The sequence below is a fragment of the Emys orbicularis genome, chromosome 13 (genome assembly GCF_028017835.1).
Source record: "Emys orbicularis isolate rEmyOrb1 chromosome 13, rEmyOrb1.hap1, whole genome shotgun sequence".
Classification (NCBI taxonomy): domain Eukaryota; kingdom Metazoa; phylum Chordata; order Testudines; family Emydidae; genus Emys; species Emys orbicularis.
In genome coordinates this window covers 37,478,225-37,501,438 of record NC_088695.1, presented here as the reverse complement: position 1 = coordinate 37,501,438, position 23,214 = coordinate 37,478,225, and the positions used below count along the sequence as shown (strand labels likewise).

Here is a 23,214-nt window from a genome sequence, read left to right as displayed (position 1 = left end):
ATGGTGTTGGCAGTGAAAATTCCACTGTGGGCATGCATGGGCCCCAAATGTGCAAGATCAGTGTGTTTGCACAGCGGTGTCTGTAGGGGTTGCGCAGGTATCCTGTGCCACCTCATGCTCCAATGCAAGGGCATATAGGGCAGAATGGCCATGACCCTGCCTCATAATGCAAAGCCTGGGGTTGCTGAGGACTCTGAAAAGTGAGGGATGGAGGGTGGGTCATGGGATCTGCACCAAATACATCTCAAAGAGCCACAGTGACTGCACGATAGATAACCGTTCCTTCTTTGAGCATCTGTCAACGGGAATCCCACTGTAGGTCACTGGGAAACAGTGTGCCCTTAAGATAGTGGGAATGAGGAGTCTCAGCTGCATTAGTTGAATAGTGATTGTAGCACTGTTCTCCTGAGGTTGGCATCTAACCTAGCAGCTAAGTCCAATGTGTAATGTCTGACAAAGGTCAGTGAGTTACTCCATGCTGTTGCCCTACAGATTTAGGATATTGCCACATTCCTGGAGTAGGTGGAAGATGTCGCTTGAGTTCTGGTGGAGTGAGCCTTAACATCCAAAAGGAGAGATACTAGCCAACTAGTAACATTTTGAGATGGCATGTATTATGCTCTGGTATATTCTCTGTGATGAATCACTTGACTTTATGAGTGGCTGGCTATGGCTCCAGATAAACAAGGAGCCAGTCTGGACGGGTTTGTTCTGTCAGTGTAATAAAGTAAGACTCTGGAGACACGCAAGTTCTTTTTTGGTACAGAATGGGGTTTCAGGAAGAAGATAGGTTGATTAACTGGTTGGTTCAAATGGAATTCCAAGACCATCTTCTGGATGAACATAGGATGAGGTTTCAACCCACCTTGTCTCTGAGTAAGGTCACAGGGAAATTCAGCCATGAGTGCATGCAACTGACTGACTCTCCCAGCCAGAATTATGGCATTTAGAAAGACTGCCTGGAGAGTAAGACACTGTAATGAGTGTTCTGAAAGAGCCTCAGAGGGAGGCTCCGTGAGATTCCGGAGGACAATATTGATGTCCCATGCAAGGTTCTCTGACCTATGGGTAAACACATAACAGGCCTTTGAGACACTTTGATCCCGTCGGGTGCAGGATGACTGAGCACGACTGTAAAGGAGGATGGCAAGCTGAAATTGCTGCCAGGTGGACCTTAACAGAGCTGAACAAAAGGCAAAGTGTTTTAAATGCAATAAGTAGTCAAGGATCTTCAACATCAGAACCTGCTCTGGGTCCAGGTTGTGTTGGGCTATCACATTGAGATTCTTTCCCATTTCAAGGGGGGGGGATCTTTCTTGTAGCCATCTTCCTACTCTGTATCAGGATTGCCTGAACCTACAAGGAGCAGTCTTTTTCAGTAGTACTCAGCCAGCCAACATCCAGTGACTATGGGTCTGGATGAAGTATCTGACCATGGTTCTGAGATACTGGGACCAGGCAGTCTGGGAGCTGGTTAGGAGGCCGGATGGGCATCTGTAGTAGGTCTGTCAGCCACAACTGTCTCGACCAGTAAGGAGCTACAAGAATGAGTGTGGCTCTATCCATCCTGATCTTGGATATCACCCTACGAATCGGTGGGAAGGCATGTAAGAGGCCTTGATTCTATGGCAGAAGGAAGGCATTTCTTAATGATTCAGGGTTCATGCTCCTTCTGCAGCAAAAGTTCTGACCTTGGTGCTAATCTTGATCTGTGATTGGAGTCCCCCATTGATAGAACACTGGCTCTGTGATGAACCTTGGCGGTGATTACTCATGGTTGGTGACAGACTGTCTGCTTAGGTAGTCTATTAGATTGCTGCTGACTCCCAGGAGATGAAGAGCATCTAGGGTTATCCCCGGGCTGGTGACACCATGTTCCGAGCTTGATAGCTTCCTGGCAGAGGGGTGATGAGCTGGCACCTCCTTGCTTGTTTACATATTACATTACAGATGTGTTGTCTGGCAGGATCTGCACTATTGGATTTTATAGAACAGCTAGGGATGCCATATAAGGTAACCGTATGACTCTGATTTCCAGGATGTTTATGCAAAGTCCCATGTCCCTTATATCTGAAGATGGTCAGGTGGGCTTCCCAACCTATTCCTGATGCGTCCATAATCAAAGTAATCGTTCGGGAAGGGGAACAATAGTAACCACCGTCTCATGTTATTGGGGTTTAGCCACCAAATGTTGACTGTTGTCTCAATCTTGGAGCCCAAGCCCAATGGAAAGGGGCAAGGCAGCTTCCGAAGGTCATGCTAGGCTCAAACATGGCTCTGGTGTGGCTCCTAACATTCCCATCAAACCTGCTGCCGCTAGGAGGATGCTGGGTGTATGACAGAGGAGGATGGATGCCTCCTGAAGCAACAGGGTCTCTTTCTAAGTGGGCAATCAGCTCTTACCACTCGTTAGCTCTGCAGGTAGAAAAGTGTTCTCTGCCTCTGTTGAGGCTAGTACTTGTAAGGGCTTATGTCAGAAAAGGAATTTATTCAAATACAATGAATCATCTCAGATAATACAAGTGTTACTGTGTGTGGGCATACATAATATTAGCAACACTGCATTTAACCTTTCACCCAAGAATCTCACGGCATGTTGCAAACATAAATTAATATAGATATTGATATATTTTCTTCATAATGCCAAAGCGTTTTCTAGTGCACAGAGTCCAGCCGCTTTAATGGGGAGGCTGCACGTTTCTGAAACAAGGTGCCAAGCTGAGATAGACTCTACATCCCAGCTTCCTCTGGATTTGAAAAATGTCCTGAAGCCAAGGCTAAATGGTGTGGGTGTGGCATTAAGAATTGATAAGTTTCCACAAAAAGATGCCATGGTATCTGACAGACACACCAGGAAATCCAGACTGAGGAGGCAGCAGGGGAAACACAAGCAGACACACATGGAGAACAAACCAACACACAAGGAGAGGGGATGATCAGATAGAGGCTAACAGGGCTAACTCCTGCTCTCTTCACTCACAGAGTCAACTCCATTGATTCTGATTCCAATGGGACTAGCTCTGGGAGTAAGGGGAATAAGATTTGCCCCCCAGTGAGACACAGATACATTGAGATGGCCAAAGAGAGAGACATATGCAAAGATCAACAGAAAGGGAGAACACTATTTAAACAGGAGAAAGAAAGGGGAGAAGGCAGGTGACTGAATTGTAGCACTTTTACACTGGAATCCTGTCTCACTCCTGTGTGGGATGATGATCTCATACCCAGGCAGGGGAGTGCTGCTTTTATCTCCACTAGCAATGCACTACTCCACTGAGGTGGGGAACAGTATTATAAAAGGGGTCCACTTCTGCTCCTTGGCTGGAGAATTCTAATTACAGCCAGGCCGATGCTGCAGGGAAGGACGAGGATGCTCCTGCTTAAATGTGGAGTTTTAGGACAGGTCAGGTAGGAAGGCCAGATACAAGAAAGAGGACGACCTTTCCACAGGAGGCCATGTTCTGTCAATTTGACCAAATCCTTGGCAGGGATTAACAGGAGAAAAGGCCAACCCAAATCGGAAGATTAAAGTCTCACTATGTAAGCCCTGGATTACAAATCCTAACCTGTTCAAGCGACTCCTGAAGAGCTCCATTGTTGAGAAGTCATAGGAGGTATGACAAGCAGCTGAGTAGAGGCCTCATGGTGGAAAAAACGCAACCCCAACTCACACAAACAATCAGAGAGAAAAAAAACCCTAGAACTGAAATAGTTACAGAAAAATAAACAGAAGGGAGCAAATTCATCCCTTTTAACTCTACCAACTTCAATTCAGCTCCACCAGGTAGAAATCTGACACAAGGAGACAGATGAAATTTTAAAAAAAGATGGCTTTCTAATGATATTTCTCTGTGTTGGTGTCATGATGGTTGGGTTCAGGAACACTTGGTGCACTCTCTCTCTCCTCATTGGCTTCAGAGATAGGAGACTGAGAAACAAAGACTGGCAATGTGCCTTGAGCTATTGGAACTTTTCAGCTCTCTTCCATAGGCAGAATTTCTCCAGCTTCTTTTAGTCTCAACCATTTCTGAGTCTGTGACACCCCCATGCACTGAACTCTCCCTATTCAATATTATTTTGGCGAAATAACAGATGACCTAGGAATGTCTCCCAGGATGGATCTCCAATAGCAAAATGTGAGAAGAGGGCCATCCTGGTCAGGTTTTTTTTCGTCACTTTTGCCAGGTTCATACAGAAAAGGAGACTACACTGGATCTGTAGAAACATGAATATTTATTTCTTTAAAAAGAACAGCAACAATGTATTTTTAGACAGAAAATGCTTCACACTCCCGCTCTTGGGCATCCCTCTTTAGCTCTTCAAATAGAAAAACCATATTGTCCACCATTGACTCCAGAAGGCCATAGACCTAGAACAGAAAACAATACAAAGCCCCTTTTAATGAAAACATGATAACAAATGTTGGTGAAATGGATTGATTGAAGCAAAACCATCTTGCTTATATACACCCCCGCCCCCAACAAGGTGCTTGTAATGCTCAAAGAAATATCTGGATTTTACATATTTTTATCCCTAACAAGAGCTGTCTGAACTAAAGGAAAGTGTGTTTAACATTATCTGACATAGAATTAAGTATGATGATCCCTCAAGAATCTGTAAGCATGCTGAAGAAATTCCAGGTCAGAACTGGGGCATGCAGCTGAATACATGATGGAATCATTCCAGCTTGGGGATCTGTTGACACAGCAGCCCATGCTAACATTTGCTGACAATTTGTTCATTAGGTTTTCTTCATCTGATAAAATACTCAGCTGTGCACCTAGCTTCATGCTACGCTTAAAGGCAAAGAAGAGGAGACAGCGCAGAACAAAAGCAACTGAGAAAAGGTGACAAAAAACACAGGAGAACGAGAAACATGGAAAGATAAGACCAGACTTACTTCAACATAAAGTTTTTCACGGTATTTCTCAAGTACAATGGGATCTACTTGTTCCTGGCGAGATTCTACTTGGTCTGAATCTATGCCTTCCAGCGGTGTCAATTCTTTCACCTCCCGTGTGAAACTTGGAGTTCTTACTCTTTTCTCATCTTTCCCTTTTGTCTTCCTGCTGTTTGAACGTTCCTGATCATACACAGAAAGACAGACAAAGGTAGGACCATAGCATCCTTCAAACTGCAGAGCATGCTGCACATCAGAGACAGCAATTCATTCAAAAGAGAGGAAATAAACTCTTCCACAGGAAGATGGAGGTTTACAAGCCCAATATACACACCCTTGTTATCTGTCACATACTCTCTCAGAAACCAGTTAATCACTTTCCATCTTCTAGATTTCCACCACATACCTCTCTATCTTTTCCTGTTGACTTTGTTGCTCCTTTTTTGTCCTCTTTTTCCTTCCCCCCAACTGTCTTCTTCTCTTCTTTCTGCGAGGCTTTCCGGTCCTCCTTTCCTCCTTTTACAATCTGCTTCAGATCCACTGCAAACAAAAAATTCCAGTGATCCCAGAGCATTGTTTCAAGATCCAGTACAGAGCTGCAAATCCAATGCCTCTGTGCATTATAAATACATTATATTACAATGTATTTTCCTCTTTCTATAATATATGGAGATATACCTATCTCATAGAGCTGAAAGGGACCCTGAAAGGTCATCGAGTCCAGCCCCCTGCCTTCACTAGCAGGACCAATTTTGCCCCAGATCCCTAAGTGGCCCCCTCAAGGACTGAAGTCACAACCCTGGGTTTAACAGGCCAATGCTCAAACCACTGAGCTATCCCTCCCTCCCTATCTATCTGATGTTTATGGAAGCATACTGCAAATTAGCATTCGTACAATACACTGACTTCTCAGGTATAGTCTTATTTAAGGATGGACATAAGAAGCAATAAATATGCAGTAGGGCTAGCATGTAAAGGAGCAATAATGGTAATGTTTTTATTAGTATGGGTGAGAAATAGGCCTAAATGCTAATAGAAATACAAATACTAATGCTAGGCCAACAGGTTTCTGTTCCTTTAAGAAACCACACTACAAATCAGGGTGAGTACTATACTCTGGACTACTTTTTCTGATACATTGCCTCACAAAGGGCTCAGTGGGGGAAGTGCTCAAGCAGTCATTTCAGTTGAAGCTCAGTAAATTACCTGAAATTAACTGGAACTGAAATCCACTTAAAAGGCCCAGGAAAACCTGCTTAAATGGCTGGTGTGCTCAGACTATAAATTTACCTATTTCTTCTGGAACAATTTCTACGGAAGTGTCCTTCTCAGGCATGCCGAGCAGGGATCTCAGCATTAGGGAGCGGCTCACCAGACCATCAACTGCTTCACGCCACAGCTGGAAACTGAGAAACAAAACCGTCAGTATTTGCCATGGCCAGAAGTTGTCCAGGAGAGGATTCATATGCACATGGGGGAGGAAGGCCAGGACAAGGCAGGGTTTTTGCTTCTCCCAGCATCTTGTTCTACCCTGTGCCCATGAACAAAAACACCTTAACCAGTAAGAGCTATTGCTGCTTCCAACTAACTCAATGTGCTAACATCCAAGGTCTGACAATTGTGCATAGATGGCTTCAGGATAAATTATTTTATGAAGTTATAGCCCCCATGGCTCTCAATAGTTTGGGAAACAGAGGTCAGCTGGATCCATAAATATTGTAAAATAAGGTTTCTTCCTCTTCAACATGAGTCAATGTGGATTAGACTCCCATCTGCATCTTGGAGTTCCTGTGTCCTTCTGATTTACAGGTGAACAGAAACTTTCAGTGTGTTTACAGCCCTAAAGTAAGAGTGAATGACAGAATATGGGATACATCAACCTTTTCAAGTACAATGTTAGAGAAAACTGCCTGCCAGGTGAGGCCCTCATAAAGGTAACACAGAATATTCTGCCAGATAACAATCTCGGAGAATGAAAAGATCTCAAGTATTCTCACTTATCTCCAGAGTAAAATGGGATCTACGACTTGGACAGCTGCTATCCCTAAGCTGTAGAAAACCTTGCATGTAGAGGACTGATAGAACTCATATTGCTGGACACACTTGTCTGCTCTCTGCTGGAGTTTGCCAGTGCTACTAAGCAAAGGTATTTGTAGGAAAGGGCTTTTCTCTGCAATGGTAACATACCATGTTTGGTACAGGAGGTCTGACTGAGTTGGCCTCTGTTCCACACAAAGTGCCAATGCTGCCTTATTGAGCTGGGTCAGGGCTGCTTCTCGTTTTTCCTCCTCAGGGATTAACTGCAAAGCCTGATGGGATAGAAACCCCAGTGAGCAACTCCTCAGCTTCAGAGCTAGACTGAGGACCCTGGGGATCCAAAACGGCAGGGAATGGGGAATAAAGCTATAAAAGCAACAGACAGGTTTCCAACAGTGCGCTGCAGCAAAACTTGCACTGATAAGCTAGGCCAGTCTGGACTCTTAAGTCCAAACTAACACTGCAGTGAGGGATAGAATTGGAAAATACCTTGTCTGCACCCTGTTGTGAGCACTAGGCCCCCAAATCCTCTGATGGATAAAGAGAACTTTTCAAGCACCAGGATCTGTAAGGAAAACAGAGGGGGCTGGACTATGACCCCGCCCCTCATTCTAAATTCTGGGATGAACAAGCGTTTCTCCACCATACTAAAAGCTTTAGCTTTCCAACAGCTAAATACTACTAAACACAGAACATGTACAATGTTACCCAATTCTTTTTCCTTCATTACACAGGAGCCGCAAAGTCTCCCTCAGGAATCTCTTCACAAGAGCACCCAGGACATGGTCAGCAGAGCTGAAGGATGATTCATTCCCTGCTAGGCTTTCGCTGACACATGTGGAGGATTTGTAATGCTTTATTACGCGTTGCGGTTTTTACCTTTATAAGCTTAAAGCTGTGTGGTTTATGCAAGGCGGCTGACCCCCTTGCTTGGGGATACGCCGACCTTCCCTTTATGCATAATTGTATTGTGTAACCTAATAAAGGTGCATCAGTGTGTCTGACCCAAAATCAACGGTGTGGTCAATTTTTCCACGACACACACTCAGTGACTCACCCCTCTCACCTCATTGCAGTGATTTACTCAAGCTTCTGATACCCACACGACTTCATTCGTTTGGGAGCTGGAGCATACCAGACTATTCCCAAGCAAGCAAATCTCAAAATGGTTGCACCTCCATTCCTTGCCAACCCATCACAATTTGAACAAGGACAGAGGGGTAGAACCTGTTTAAAATCCTCAAAGGAAAGGTTCCACTCTGGCTGGCTCACTTCCTCCTCCTCCACATTCATCATCTGGCTTAGGATCGCCTCCACAATACTCTTCTGGCGTGGGATCTCCCCGGGAATGCGCTTCTGAAATGCAATGTCCATAGCACTCTTCTGGCACCAAATTTCCTGTACAGTGCTCTTCTGGCCTGAGACTGACTGCACTACGCTCTTCTGGCGTGGAATCTCCTCCTCCTCTGAAGTTGAGGGAAAATTCATGTGTTGCCTCCACAATTCATGGAGCTCCTTCACCACTTGGTGCTGATAGTGCAACTGTGAGAACAGAAAAGGAAAAGATAAATAGAGAGGTGAGACCTGTCTTACTTTGCAACTATCTAGAACACCATCTAGCGATTAAACCGACAAGCTAGACTATTCTATCTTCCTGCTTAGAAACCCTGGGATGCACCACGTAGGCCACGGCATCATAATTCCCGAGTACTTATGCTCAGTTCAGTGTAGAATATCAAGTGGCAAGCTGTACCTCCGGATTCTTTCTGTGGAATAACTCTTCCTCTGTGATGTAAGCATCCACAGGAGATGGGACTCGCTCCGGTGTCCGAATTCGATCAAGCAGCTCCTTCAGATTCTCCTTCACTATGACAGCAACTTCTCGTGCAGCCAGCTCACTCTGGGGCACCACAGTAACCAAAAGAGATTTGATTCCTTGATCCACACACACACACACACACTACTATAGGCATACATTAACATATATGCTCAGTCGCATGGACACATAAATCCACAGATGTATTTACATCCAATACGGTGGTCATTAAAATGATCACACAAACATCTATATTTTACAGATGTTGGTATAATTTTAAAATTATTATTTAATTTGACTTTACTTAGTAGGTCATTAAAACTGCAGACATACCAGTAACTACAACTTAAAGGAAAATGGGTAGAAGGATTTTTTTTTAAAAGGACAAAGTAACTATTTTAGGACAGACATCATTAGATTTTATACAAGAGGAATGAAAATAGATTGAGGTGATGTGGAGTGCTGATGCCACTTCATTTGGAAAACCTGTATAACTACCTAATTAACTAAAACTAGAAAAGACAAACACAAAACAAAACACCTTTGAGTGCTATATAAGTAACTGATAATCTTACCCTTAGTCCCAATTTTATGGCAATAAGAACATTGCAGCACCCACATCATACTATATTCTATATTTACACATTGAGTCTGAAGCTTATAGTCACACAGCTAACCACTTGGTTACCTCCAATTCATCTCTGAGGCCAGCCAACTTATCCTCATACACAGCAATACCCCACAGGGATACCTGCAGGACAGCCCCTCCTAATAACATGGGGTGAGTACCAAACTCCCAGGACTCACTGAAGATTCCTGCCTTCCCCGACTTGAAAAAGAAGGAAAAGTTTCTAGTTTCTCCAGGCAGAATGACACCTAAGAATAACAGAGAGAGCACATCAGTCACCTGAGTACAAGAGTTCTCTTGTCCCGTTGAATCCTCTTCCAAATACTTCACAAATCTGCTTATTTTCTGGTGTCAATGTCTGTTTTTCAGCCAGATATCACAGCTAATATCGCCATCCATCTTCCAGGTTTACTCCCATCCATCAGATTGCTGAATGGATTTTTTCTCTTCCCCCTTCCAATCCCTAATTTTACCTTGATCTCAACACTCTCAGTACACATTCTGCCCCAATTTTTCAATAGAAAATCATGTGGTTTTAGATATTCTACCCATACAAATTCTGGCTAGGACTCATCCTCTTTCCTCCAACCACCCTTGAAAGGGATCTTTCTCACACATCTCCTCTGGCATTAGTCTGCTCTGGGAACCCCAAGTAGCTTCTTAAGGAGAATCACCACATGTGTTTGCTTTAGCAGTGGCCTGACTCAGATAACCCCCTGAACATGTCCACCTCACATGTTTGCTTTGGCATGGGTATTAAGCCTATACGGTAATCTTTAAGAGATCCAATTCTCACCTGGTCTGGTGTTAAAGTAAAAATACTGCATCCCTTTCTCCTTAGTTTCTTCAAAGGTAACCGACTGGGCTTGCCTCCGCCAATCATACCATATGGCAGCTGTCCCATCATTGCTTACTGTCAGGCAGGATTCAGCTTTCTCACCCGCCAAAACTTCAAAGGTGACCCGGGCAGCAATGCCAATTTCATCCTGTGGGGGAGAAAGAAAGAAAAAGGTAACCACAGGATTTGCCTTCCCATGACCAAATGAAGTGATACTACAGCTGGCTGTTTAAACTATTAGATCCAGCTTGACAGAAAGTGCTACAAGGCACCCACCAAGTTGCTACCCTCAGGAGGTGGACTGAGGCTGAACAGAAACACAAACAAAACTCCCTGTCTCTGTTTCTAGATCCCTCCAAAACAAGTACAAGTTTAGCAACCACTCTACGATGTCCAGAATAACCCTGCTGGTTACACTCAATATATAGCTATGACTTGGGAAAGAAAAAAAACTTAGCCTTATCATATTTCAAAACAATTGCAATTTTACCCTATGAGAAGTGGTGCTGTTGATCCAACGAGCTGGCTGTCCACAAAACTGCAAAGATGGACCCAATACTGGTTCTGGAACCACATCTGGATAATCTTCTAAGGGATCACTGCTAAACAAAGCAATGGCCAATATTCTCTTGGGACTGTTCAAGCAAGTTATTATCAAGCACTGAGGAACAGAGTGGTTGTTTAGAACACCCGCATTAACCAAGAAACAGAGGATTCATTTCTGATTAACCATTTCATCTTTAGGGTTCAACTGTAGCCAACAGACTGAAAACTCATCAAATCACAGAGTCCTCTGATTACAGACAGTGCCATTGGACTGCAGCTTCGGGGGTCCAAACTTGAAGGAACGCCAAACATAGACTGATATTGTCACCACCAAGAATGGGCAGGATGGAACTCATGCTTGATGAAATAGACAAAGACATCTGTCTAAGGAAGGCTGGGGACAGATTACTAAATGAAGAGGCAGTACCCACCAAAGAATGGACCAAAGGTAATGCCCACCGTGGGCAGAAAAAGATATCTAAGGAAGATGGAAGACTGAACACACCTGAAGGAGATGCACAGTCTGGAATAACTAGGGGCAGATTCTCCACCCTGCCTAACCTAGGGCACAGTGAGTGGAAAGGGGGTGGGCCACAAGAAGTTGGTTTCAGCTCCTTGATCCTCAGCCATGAGGCCCCAGTGCTAGTTCAGAGTCACACAGGAGCACCTCTAACTTTGCCAATGGAGAACTGACCATAACAGTGCTTCACTCCGCCATACCTCCTCCTCTTTCCACCTATGCTGCACCCTGGAGCACTCTCAACATGGCCCCTTACGTAGGGATGAGGAGGGCAGTTGGTATTGGAGGCAGTGGAGCTACCTCTATCAGGTTTCCACCAATGGAGAATTCCCCCTGCACAGGGGGAGTTCTCTACTAGCTATTTCTGGCTTTCTTAAGGCCACTTCCCTATCCTCTGTGGAGAACCTGGCCCATTCTGGATAAGGACAAGTGAGAAATCCTCAAAGACTGTTGGTCAGTATCCACAATTCCTTATCACTATCATCAAGCATAACTTACAGGCTCACTCTCTCTTCAGTGGTGCCTTCCTTATTTTCCTTGCACAGCGGGAAATACTGTGCTGAGACAGAAGTGAAAGGTTGCCCTTTACCAATCACTTCCAGGCCATCTAGGTCCTTGACAAAAGGTAATAGACATAAAAAAAGAAAAAGGACATCTGTTAGTTTTTCTTCTTACACAGAAGTCAGACGTAGTCAAGATAGGCTATAGTATATCCTTTGATAAGGAAGGAGAGAAGCACAGTATGCTGCCTTAAAAAACAGTGCCTTGTGCTTAGGAGAGAGTCCACTGGTCTTACAGGGTGATTAAAATCCAGCTCCTCTAGGACGGATTTTAGCTCCTGTCGTCGATACCTCAGGAAGAGACTCTTATCCCAGGTGAGACGGAAAGGGGACTCTTTTGCAGATCTGGAACCTGTGGAATTAATCACATGTGAGTTCAGTGTTTACACACCACACACCTATTGGTTTCACTTTCTCCCTGACAGTTGATCTTGCAACAGTCCAAATATCCCCAACTGTATCTCTGAGAAACACAGTTCCATCAGTGTGAACTTAATCTTAGGAGTGCCCTGGCAGTGTCACCTAGGGCTACAGCAGTGCAGCCTTCAACTTGGCACGTCCCTCCATGTGATGACTAGATGCCCGACGGTGTAAGCTGCTTCACATCAATGCCCTTCCACTGCCAGAAGGGATCCTAGCAATACGAGCCTCCTCACAGCAATTTAAAACTACTGGATAGTTAATCTTTGCTGTTCCACACGCCTCCCCATTAATGTTGTGCCGCCACCCATTTCCTCACCCATCTCCATCCTGACACTCTGAGGTTTCCCTACATGAGTGATAGGCTCTGGGTAGCCTCGCTCCCTCTGGGTCAATGTCATCATCAGACCAGTGAGTTCATCTCCGATGCACTCAGGCTGGCTCCAGAACTCACTTCCTACATGGTAACCCTAGGGAGGAAAAAGAAGGTCACCGCCATGCAATGATAACCTGTCTCTCAGTCTCACAGGAACTAAGCAGAAGGCATCACATATTGTTTATAAGAAGATTTAACCAATTATGACCTGTCCTCAATCCAAATGGACACTCTGACTGAATGAAAGATCAAATGATATTAACACAATATATTCCCACTGATGTGAATCCTTTTTGAGTGCTGTAAATACACAGCAAATGACTCCCTTGTTTTAGCCCAGGAACATTTCCCTTCAGAGCACCTTCTAAATGGGAACCTCTGCCATCTAGCCCTGATGCCATTAGATCTTTGTTGTCTGGTAATAGTAATTTCTGGCACACGACCATGCCATCTCCCCAGCCTGTGCTGGTCCTTAGTAGGAGGCTCACTGCATGGCAGTGCCCCATGCACTAAAGCTCTTTAGCAAGGAGCCCACAAGAGCAGCATCAGTTAGATCTAACCAATACTTGTTATATCACCACCATTTTAAAAGCAAATGATGTTTCTCTTTGAAATAACTGAAAGCTCCGTAATTCATTTTGGACCTGCAGTGGATGTGGTAGATGCCTAAAGATGGCTCCTCAATGCTAGTCCCAACAGTATTATTCATGACACTAACATCCTAGCCCAAATGACCCCCTTCCACAAGACCAGAATAATCAGGACTCTGAAGAAGTGGGGCTCTCACCTTCCCATAGTGCAGAGCAGGGAGGCTCCGGTCGATAAGATACCGCTCTTCCTGGACTCGTCTGTAATCCTCTGAGAGATTCATCAGCAGTTCATTTTCTGGTTTCCGAAGAAACTCTAAAACCAAGCAAAACAGAATCACCTCTTTTACCAACCAGAATCTCCAGAAAATCAGCCTCACTCCTTCCAGCTACCTCCCTCTCCAGCACGGTAACTCTCTTCCAGTCTCCTTCCCTCACCCCCCCCCCCAAAAAAAATCTGCCTCACTGCTACTTCCAGCCACAGCCGTACAAGCCACCAAGGCCATCCTCACAGCCTGAATGTGCTGAACCAACTGACCAAGCACAACTGGAGTCTGGGGAGCCCTGAAAATGTGTGGATAATTGCACAGCAATACAATTTCCCAAATCAGCCAGGCCTTGGTTTGCCTGAGGCAGTAATAACTTACTGTGATGGTGTTTGGTTCACACAGTCTTACATGGCGTTCCACACAATTAAGTTGTCCCAGCTTTACTCACTACTCAGAACTCTCTGCTGCTTCTTCCTGAGTGCCACATTATGATGCCAGTTCTGGAGGGCCCTGTGCTGTGATGGTGGGGCCCAGAGAGACTTTCTCCTCTTCCCTTCCCCACGTTTCTCTCTGTACTTCTCTAAAGCTGCCACTGTACCATCCAGATGTGACTCTGCAATCAGCTCAGCTAACTGAACAGAAATTAAAATGTTTCAGAGTGGCAGCCGTGTTAGTCTGTATCAGCAAAAAGAACAAGGAGTACTTGTGGCACCTTAGAGACTAACAAATTTATTTGGGCATAAGCTTTCGTGGGCTAAAATCCACTTCATCAGATGCATGCAGTGGAAAATACAGTAGGAAGATATATATACACAGAGAACATGAAAAAATGGGTGTTGCCATACCAACTCTAACGAGACTAATCAATTAAGGTGGGCTATTATTATTAAATTAAAATGTTAGATTAGCCTATCCATCCATGCATGGGCACCACAAAAACAAATGGGGCAAAGGGGTAAAGAAAAGAATGTTCTGGATTGGCACTGTCTCTATGCAACCGCTTCTGGATCAACAGAGTTTCTGGCATTCACAGCATCACTCGCAGACTGTTTAAGACTATACTACATTGAGTAGTCAGACATAAGGAAAGGCACTGTCTCATCACCTCGCTTCTCCTTGTACTACTCAGTAATGGTGCTCTCAGCAAAACTGCTGATGGAACTGGAACCTGGAACTGTCCAATTTCTCTTACTATGGGACTCTTCTCCAGACACGACTTACTAGGCCTGGCATTGCAGCTACTCTGCAAGCAATTTCCTCCCATATGGGCAAACCATGTCTCAGGCCAGAGAATTTTCGGAAGCATTTTCAGTTAAACCTAAATCTACTGCACTCATCACTAGAACTGTGTGAATAATAGATTTTTCGGTTCACTAGCCAAACAAAAAAAAACACATTTTGGACTGACCCAAAACTATTTCCCCCCCAGTTTCTGTGCTGGTGGTGCCCCCAATAACCCCATGGCAGTACTCACCTGGGATGCAGGAAACCCAGATTCCAATCCCTCCTCTGGACTAGGGACCTGAACCAAGGAGTTCCCACTCCTAGGTGAGTGCCCTAACCACCAGGCTACAGAATCTTACTTTTCTCTCTCTTTGTGACCCAATGAATATTTCAATATTTCATGAAAAGTGGGAAGCTTCAACAGAAAAGACAGAGACTTCCCCAGAATACCCAATAGCTTGGTGGTTAGAGCACTCACCTGGGAAGGCAGACACCTGAGTTCAAGTTTCTGCACCAAAGGAGGAATTTGAACCTGAGTCTTCCACATCCATACTGAGTGCCCCAACCAGTGGACTATTGGGCATAAGGGGGGCACCATTACCATCTCCTCCTCAGTTTTGTGAATGCCACACAAATCCCCTTGTGAATCTAGCCAGAAAGAAATTCGGGGTTGAAAATGACAAGTTTGCAAATAGCTTTGGCTCAACTGGAAGTCCGTTTTTCAGTGAATAAACTATTCTTGCAAAAAATTCATCCAACTCTACTCACACTCTACTTCTAGGACAGCATTTGATGGCAGCCATTTCACAACTTTATAAACCAACCTCAGCATTTCCTCTAGCTAAGGCTTCTCTCTTGAATTCCTGGAGACTTCCTAAGATACTGTGGGGGAGAATCTGTTCACAATTATCAACAAATGGTCCTTCTGACCCTGCAATAAAGCAAGACAGACTATGAGACCACAGAGCGCCCCTCATCAAACACAGAGGACAGAAACAGTAACAGACTACAAGAATTTCAGGTTCATTTCTGGACTCTGAAAGGTCTAGCCACAGGTAGTTATGCAAAACCAAGAGTAACAGGTAAGAGCTGAAGTTTAACCCTACCAGAATAACTCAATGGTCTCTTGGATGCATCAGTATCAGCAGGATATGCTACCAGAAGCTGTGCCTTCTTCCCAGCCTCTTGGGGTTTGTGTCTTCGAATGAGGAACTTCCTGGTAATAGGAGTTTTCTCCCCTTCTTGGGGAAGGCGTGGAGTATGGAGCTACAGAAACAGAATACACAGTCCCAGTGATGTTAGGTACAGCACTGCCTCATCTCCACCCTTCTGATCTTGCTGGGGAGGGCCTGGAAGTAAAGAACTCACCAAGGTCTGTCTCCACACTTCTGGTCCTCCTCAGGAAGGTGTGGTGTATGGAGCTACAGTTATCAGATTAAGTAACATCCTGACTACTTTGACTCTGCTGCTTTGATGGGGCAGGGGAATGAACTCTGAATGGCCTCCCCCAAGAATTTTCTGCACCATAGCTTAGTGGCGGGTGCTACCTCTTAAGTAGTTTAGTTTGGGTTTCATAAAGGTGCTATATTTTTTTCAAAACCATAGAAATCTTAAAAGAAACAAAAAAGTTGGAAGTGTGATTCTGAACGCACCAGATGGTTCATCCTGACATTTAAGATCTTAGTATAAAATTAATCTTCCACTTTCAGCAGATTTTTCACAAAGACTAGCTAAAAATTCTGATGATTTGACAGGCCATCAGAAGTAGGACAGCGACAAGTGGAACAAGAGCAGAGCTCCTATAGTTTGTTTTGATGAGACCCCCCCAAACCTCCATTCAGGATAAACGGAAAGTTTCAGTGAAGGCAGCTACTCCCTGTGACAAGGGACGCAAGATTTTATACCCACCTTCTCTAGATCTTCCACTTTGATTGCCAGAGCCTGGATTTCATCTCCTTGCAGAACAGAGCTGACAGGCTCAGGCTCCTCCTGAATTGGCGGGGAGGGCTGCTCAAATGTCTTCACTCTCTTCTTATCTGAAACACAAGTGAAGTAAAAACACGTTGTCTTCCTCTCCCAGGCAGGGCCGGCGCAACCCATTAGGCGACCTAGGCAGTTGCCTAGGGCGCTACAATTTGGGGGGCGGCGACCGCGGCGGTATTTCGGGGGCAGGACCTTCCGCCGCCTCTGTCGGGGGCGGCATTTCGGGGCGGGACCTTCTGCCGCCTAGGGCGGCAGAAAAGCTGGCGGCGCTCCTGCTCCCAGGGAAACCCCTTCTTTCTTTTGGACAACTGAGAAAGCCTTAAAGGCAGTACGAGTCTTCAAGGTGTATGGAAAACTAGAACTCGGTATCGTCCGTGTTCAGCACATCATGGTATCCACATGATTTGAACATGGACAGTGGGTTTCATCTGCCCCATTCCCTTCACCCTGGCCTAGACACAATGCAATACATTTTCAAGTAGTACATTTCCAGCAGGCAACAACCCAGAATGGAAACAAAGAACTTTTACAAAAGTTTCCTATTTCAAATGGAAATAGAGAACTTTAACACACAGTTACACACTCAACTGCATGATAGTCCTTAAACAAAAACTCTATCATGTGTGCAAAAATATCAGATTTGTATATTCAGGGAGACATTTTTGCTGCTCATAAATGCATATTGATCATCACGGCTTTGATCTGCTTATGTCCTGAGTTGTGGCATTCTCCTTATTACCTTGTGATGTTATATCTTCCTTGTCTCTCCTTTTGGTCTTAGATTGTAAATTTTTCAGGGTAAGCACTATCTTTTTGTTAGGTGTTTGACAGCACCTAAAACAATAGACCCTGGTTGGGGCCCCTCAGTGTCACCACTATTCAGTAAGAAATAATCCTAGCTTTAAAAGGCTTTCCCCACCTTTCACTCAAAGCAACAAAAGTTTCTCCAACCAGAAAGAAAATCAGTAGTAAGAGTCAGTCAATTTTTTTTTATTTTTGAGACAGGTATGTTAACATAATTAGGAATATGCAGTGTTATATTTCAATCCCTTTCAAACGTTAAAAAGAATATCAGGGTGAAACCTCCTTCTAATTTTATGTAATACGTATTTTGAAAACATATGAGATCACTACACTTCTCAGAAGCAGATTTAGCAGTCTTCTCACTGACTATAATTGGTATTTGGAAATCATTCTCCCTAGGACTCCAATATTTATCTGGGTAAGTGGATTAGATATGGATATAATGTGCGTCTGTGATAAATCACTTGCATATATACTGAGGGTAGGGCTAGCCAAGCCATCCAGACCTGCCCAGTTATTTCTACAATCTCATTGGAGGCATATATGTTCCTTTCCTGTCACCTGCTGAAAATATTAAAGCACGTCTTACCATGCACCCAATTAGACATACTGGAGCTGCTGCTACCTCTCCAACATAGGTGCAGCTTTTGGAAAACTTAACCTGCTGGGTCCTGCCTCCCTCTAAAAAAAAACCACCTGGTAAAAGTCTAGATAAGGGCAGGCGGAGATGAGATTTTCTCTTCTAAAGTTAACGCACAGTAGGTAGCTGGTAACAGTATCAGAACCACTGACTATCCCTGTTCAGCGTGTGGCCCTCACAGTGCTGTTAAAGCAAGGTCAGTTTCACTTGGATATTCCCAGCCCTATGGCCCATCAGGTCCAAGGCAGGATTGTCAAGGCAATGCAAGGTCCACTCAGACACTCCATCACCATTTCATGCATGGCTGGCGGTGGTGACAGCGGGCAATGGGAACATTGCCAGGGCTCCCAGATCGTCCCAGTGGATCTCTGGCTACACTACCTGGGCGATGGCAGGATGTGCAACCTCCCAATGTGTTAGGGACCCCGAGGTGGTGCCAGAGCCGTGCCCCAGTGACTGCCTGGCAGTGATACCAATGCCTCTTAGCTGTATGACAGCACAGCACGGCTCTGGAGCTGGTGCCAGTGCTGTGCCCTGTCAGGGTCTTCCCCCGTCACTGTGCCTAGGAGGGTGGGGTCCCTGCAGAGGTGCCTGGACTGTGTCTCTGTGCCTGGGGGAGTCCCCAGGCCCCCACACTGTGTCCAGAGGGGGGGTCACTGTGCCCAGGGGGGTCCCTGGGCCCCCACACTGTGCCCAGAGGGGGGGGGGTCTCTGTGCCTGGGGGAGTCCCCAGGCCCCCACACTGTGCCCAGAGGGGGGGGGTCACTGTGCCCGGGGGGGTCCCCGGGCCCCCACACTGTGCCCGGAGGGGGGGTCTCTGTGCTTGGGAGGACTCCCCAGGCCCCCACACTGTGCCCAGAGAGGGAGGCGGTCTCTGTGCCTGGGGGGACTCCCCGGGCCCCCACACTGTGCCCGGAGGGGGGGGTCTCTGTGCTTGGGGGGACTCCCCGGGCCCCCACACTGTGCCCGGAGGGGGGGGGTCTCTGTGCTTGGGGGGACTCCCCGGGCCCCCACACTGTGCCCGGAGGGGGGGGTCTCTGTGCCTGGGGGGACTCCCCGGGCCCCCACACTGTGCCCGGAGGGGGGGGGTCTCTGTGCTTGGGGGGACTCCCCGGGCCCCCACACTGTGCCCGGAGGGGGGGGTCTCTGTGCTTGGGGGGACTCCCCGGGCCCCCACACTGTGCCCGGAGGGGGGGGGTCTCTGTGCTTGGGGGGACTCCCCGGGCCCCCACACTGTGCCCGGAGGGGGGGTCTCTGTGCTTGGGGGGACTCCCCGGGCCCCCACACTGTGCCCGGAGGGGGGGTCCCTGCAGCAGTGCCGGAGGGGGGCGGTGCTGCCGGTCCCAGCGCCCCGCCCCTACCCTGGGGGGTTTTGGTCCGAGCGTCCTTCTTGCTCGACTTGTTCATGGTCTCGGACACGGCGATGAGCGAGGGGACCCTGCGGCCGCCCCGAGGCTCCTTCTTCAAGCTCTGAGGCGGCGCCGCTGCCGGGGTCTGCATCCCGGACGGCCCGGGCAGGCAACAGGCTTGGGCCGGTCCCCGTGGCAACCCCTCCGCCTCCAGCAGCGCCCCCTCCGCCACAGCCACAGCGCCTGCGCGCGCTCCTCGGGAGACAAGCTCCGCCTCCCGCACTCTATGGTCCGGGGAAGCGGAGGGGAGTGACGGCTCCCTGGAATCGTCACCGCACGCTGGGCTGCGGTTGTGCGCATGCGCGATCCATTCGGGTGGGAGCGCGCGCATGCCTTGGGAAGCAGGTTCACCATGCGCATGCGCAGTATCAGTCTCAGACGTGCTTGCAGCTGGCCAAGCCCTGTGTTGCCCATAGGTCACAAGGGCAATGAGGATGCTGGCGGGCAAGGGGACGTTGCTCCGAGGACTGGGGCAATTAAAGAGGCAGCGTGGCACTGTGAGGGGTGGTGCCCGTGTTTTTCCCCTATGTCCTTCAGCAGCCACCAGCGGTGCCTGCATCTTCCTCCTCCTCCCCTGCCCTCCTGCTGGGCTCGGGAGCTTGCACGTCCATGCCTCCTCTGGGGCTACTCTCCAGATCCTCCCGCTGGCACCTCCAGCCCACTGGGCCTTTGTGCAGCGTTGTGATACCTTCCCTCCAGGGCAAATGCCTCTCAGCAAGGCGGCTTCCCCGCCCTACACGAGGCTGAACCTCCCCTCAAAGGGGGTTATTAGAGTGATGGAAAAGCAGCACAAAACAGAGACAGGTCTAAACCAGCCCCAGTCACTGGGGAGATCGGGCCCACAGCCCTGGTGCCTGTCAATCTTCGCATCCCCTTTGACTCTGCAGTAGCTTCCCAGCCCCTAGACAGTCCATCCAAGGTTTCTTCTGGGGCACAGAGGAATGTTCCGGTCTTGGCAGCCCATCCACGCTCTTTTGTGCGCTCCAAAAGGAGCATTCTGCTCGCTCCCATTTCAAAAGGAACGTCCCTCTCCTCTCGCCTTCTTTGCCCTTCAAACAGGAAGACAGTGTCTGGTCACAGGAACTCCCAGCACAGACTGCTATGTCCCCGCTTGGCAAGCTCTATGCGGAGGCCTTCCCTGCAGACACTTTCTTACCAGGGTTACCCACATCCTTTCTTATAGCAGCAACGTGATGCAGCCACCACTCTTCAGTTAGCTGAAACAGGTCAATAGCATTCCCTCTCTCCACACCTCAGCTATCGGAACCGTGACTACTACTCTGTGGCCTTAGGCCTACTATCACACATCTGAGGACAAGCTAAGAAACTAGAGAAAAAACCTGCAACACATCTTATTTCTACGGGAGGAAGGGACAAAAAAATGTCCAGGGAGGGGGCAGTCCACCTCATGTCCCGCCTTAGCTATGGGGCTGGATCCCAACATGCAATGCTTTTTGCTTTCCTCAAGATGGTGCAGTGCATGCTGGGACTTATCCTTTCTGTGGGCTGCCCTCCCAAAGCCTACCCCTTCCCCCCACATTAAAGATGGGGCATTGTATTCTGGGACCTGTCATCTCCCTGGTTTTAAAGTGCTGCTTGGCTCATAACTGATCATTGCATGCTGAGATCTTCCAGAACTGTGGGATGCACAGCACCCTCCATAATAAAGTGCCACCTGGCTCACATTGAAGCATTGCGTGCTTGGTTCAGTGATTTCCCTGGGCCCGACCCTATATTTAAAGATGAGGGCTACCAGAAGAGCAGATTGCAGAATTCCTGTGAGTGGATTTGATTCACCTCTTCTTCATAGCAGCATAGTTCTTGACCATACAAAAGGATGTCGCTCTTTTGTGCTCATTTTCATCCATTTTAGGCCATGCTTTAGCTCCAGATTTACCTCTCCTCAACCCACGATAACAAGGCACTATTAGTGCTTTATGTTAAGAGATAAGAAATACTGATTTTTCAAACCAAGGTGATATCAGACTTTACACCAATTAAATTAATGGCACATTGTTTTTTTTCCTGCTTCCTCCACTGCTATTTATTGCTGTGCCTTTTTAATATTTCCATCTTCTTCATCGTACATTTTAAAGGCCTATGTCACAGATTCGGCTTTTGAGAGCTTTGCATTATACCTTACTTCCAGCACCATTTGGTGACCAAAAATATAATTGCTTTAGTTTGTCTCATCACAGTGTCTTGCAATGTGGTGCTTTCCAATATTGAGAAACAGATTTAAGATAAAGCAAGATGATTACTGCAAATTCTTGGCAGGTATTGATCATGTGTCCTGGGGTTCTCTGACTAATTAGTTTGGCAATGAGCATCCCATCAATAAGCATAATTTCTGACAAATTAAAGGAGAATACAAAGCCCAATCCTGTAAGCTGTTGAACACTATAGTCTCCCCAATTCCCATTGAAGTCAACAACATAAGGTGCTTAGCAACCCACATGAGCCAGGCCTTAGTTCATAAAACCTTTCCTGTTGAAAAACCTGTCTTCACCACGGCAGGTTTTGACACTGTCACCCCATATTAATTTTATTTGAGAGGATGTGAGTAATAAAGAGGCGTTCCTAGACTGAATGCCTTCAGGATATTTGCAAAAAGAACGAGGAGTACTTGTGGCACCTTAGAGACTAACAAATTAATTTGGGCATTAGCTTTTGTGGGCTAAAACCCACTTCATCGGATGCATGCAGTGGAAAATACAGTAGGAAGATATATATACATAGAGATCATGAAAAAATGGGTGTTGCCATACCAATTCTAATGAGAGTAATCAACTAAGGTGGGCTATTATCAGCAGGAGAAAAAAAAACTTTTGTAGTGATAATCAGGACGGCCCATTTCAAACAGTTGACAAGAAGATGTGAGTAACAGTAGGGGAAAAATTAGCATGGGGAAATAGTTTTTACTTTGTGTAATGACCCATCCACTCCCAGTCTTTATTCAAGCCTAATTTAATGGTGTCCAGTTTTCAAATTAATTCCAGTTCTGCAGTTTCTTGCTGGAGTTTGTTTTTTAAGTTTTTTTGTTGGAGAATTGCGACTTTTAGGTCTGTAATTGAGTGACCCGGGATGTTGAAGTGTTCTCCGACTGGTTTTTGAATGTTATAATTCTTGATGTCTGATTTGTGTCCATTTATTCTGTTCCGTAGAGACTGTCCGGTTTGGCCAATGTACATGGCAGAGGGGCATTGCTGGCACATGATGGCATATATCACATTGGTAGATGTGCAGGTGAACGAGACTCTGATGGTGTGGCTGATGTGATTAGGTCCTATGATGGTGTCCCTTGAATAGATATGTGGACAGAGTTGGCAACGGGCTTTGTTGCAAGGATAGGTTCCTGGATTAGTGTTTTTGTTGTGTGGTGTGTGGTTGCTGGTGAGTATTTGCTTCAGGTTGGGGGGCTGTCTGTAAGCGAGGACTGGCCTGTCTCCCAAGATCTGTGAGAGTGAGGGATCATCCTTCAGGATAGGTTGTAGATCCTTGATGATGCGCTGGAGAGGTTTTAGTTGGGGGCTGAAGGTGACGGCTAGTGGCATTCTGTTACTTTCTTTGTTGAGCCTGTCCTGGAGTAGGTGACTGGAGTAGGATATTTGGATCTTCTACTTCTCCTCAAAGAAATCCCAATTCTAATGCAAATGG

At 46.5% G+C, this 23,214-nt stretch overlaps 1 protein-coding gene across 1 annotated transcript; it reads right to left on the bottom strand.

Moving 5' to 3' along the window:
- Positions 1 to 4,267: 4,267 nt before the first annotated feature.
- On the bottom strand, positions 4,268 to 19,648 carry MYCBPAP (MYCBP associated protein). Its single transcript, XM_065415849.1, has 19 exons — positions 19,510 to 19,648; positions 16,630 to 16,757; positions 15,828 to 15,987; positions 15,546 to 15,652; positions 13,946 to 14,129; positions 13,429 to 13,544; positions 12,585 to 12,735; positions 12,082 to 12,197; positions 11,784 to 11,899; positions 10,710 to 10,821; positions 10,178 to 10,367; positions 9,442 to 9,629; positions 8,691 to 8,837; positions 8,165 to 8,479; positions 7,088 to 7,209; positions 6,191 to 6,306; positions 5,307 to 5,440; positions 4,901 to 5,083; positions 4,268 to 4,369 (listed from the first exon to the last, which is right to left on the bottom strand). Exons 1-19 carry the CDS (start codon positions 19,646 to 19,648, stop codon positions 4,268 to 4,270), a joined length of 2,826 nt encoding a protein of 941 aa, XP_065271921.1.
- Between the last annotated feature and the right edge of the window lie 3,566 nt (positions 19,649 to 23,214).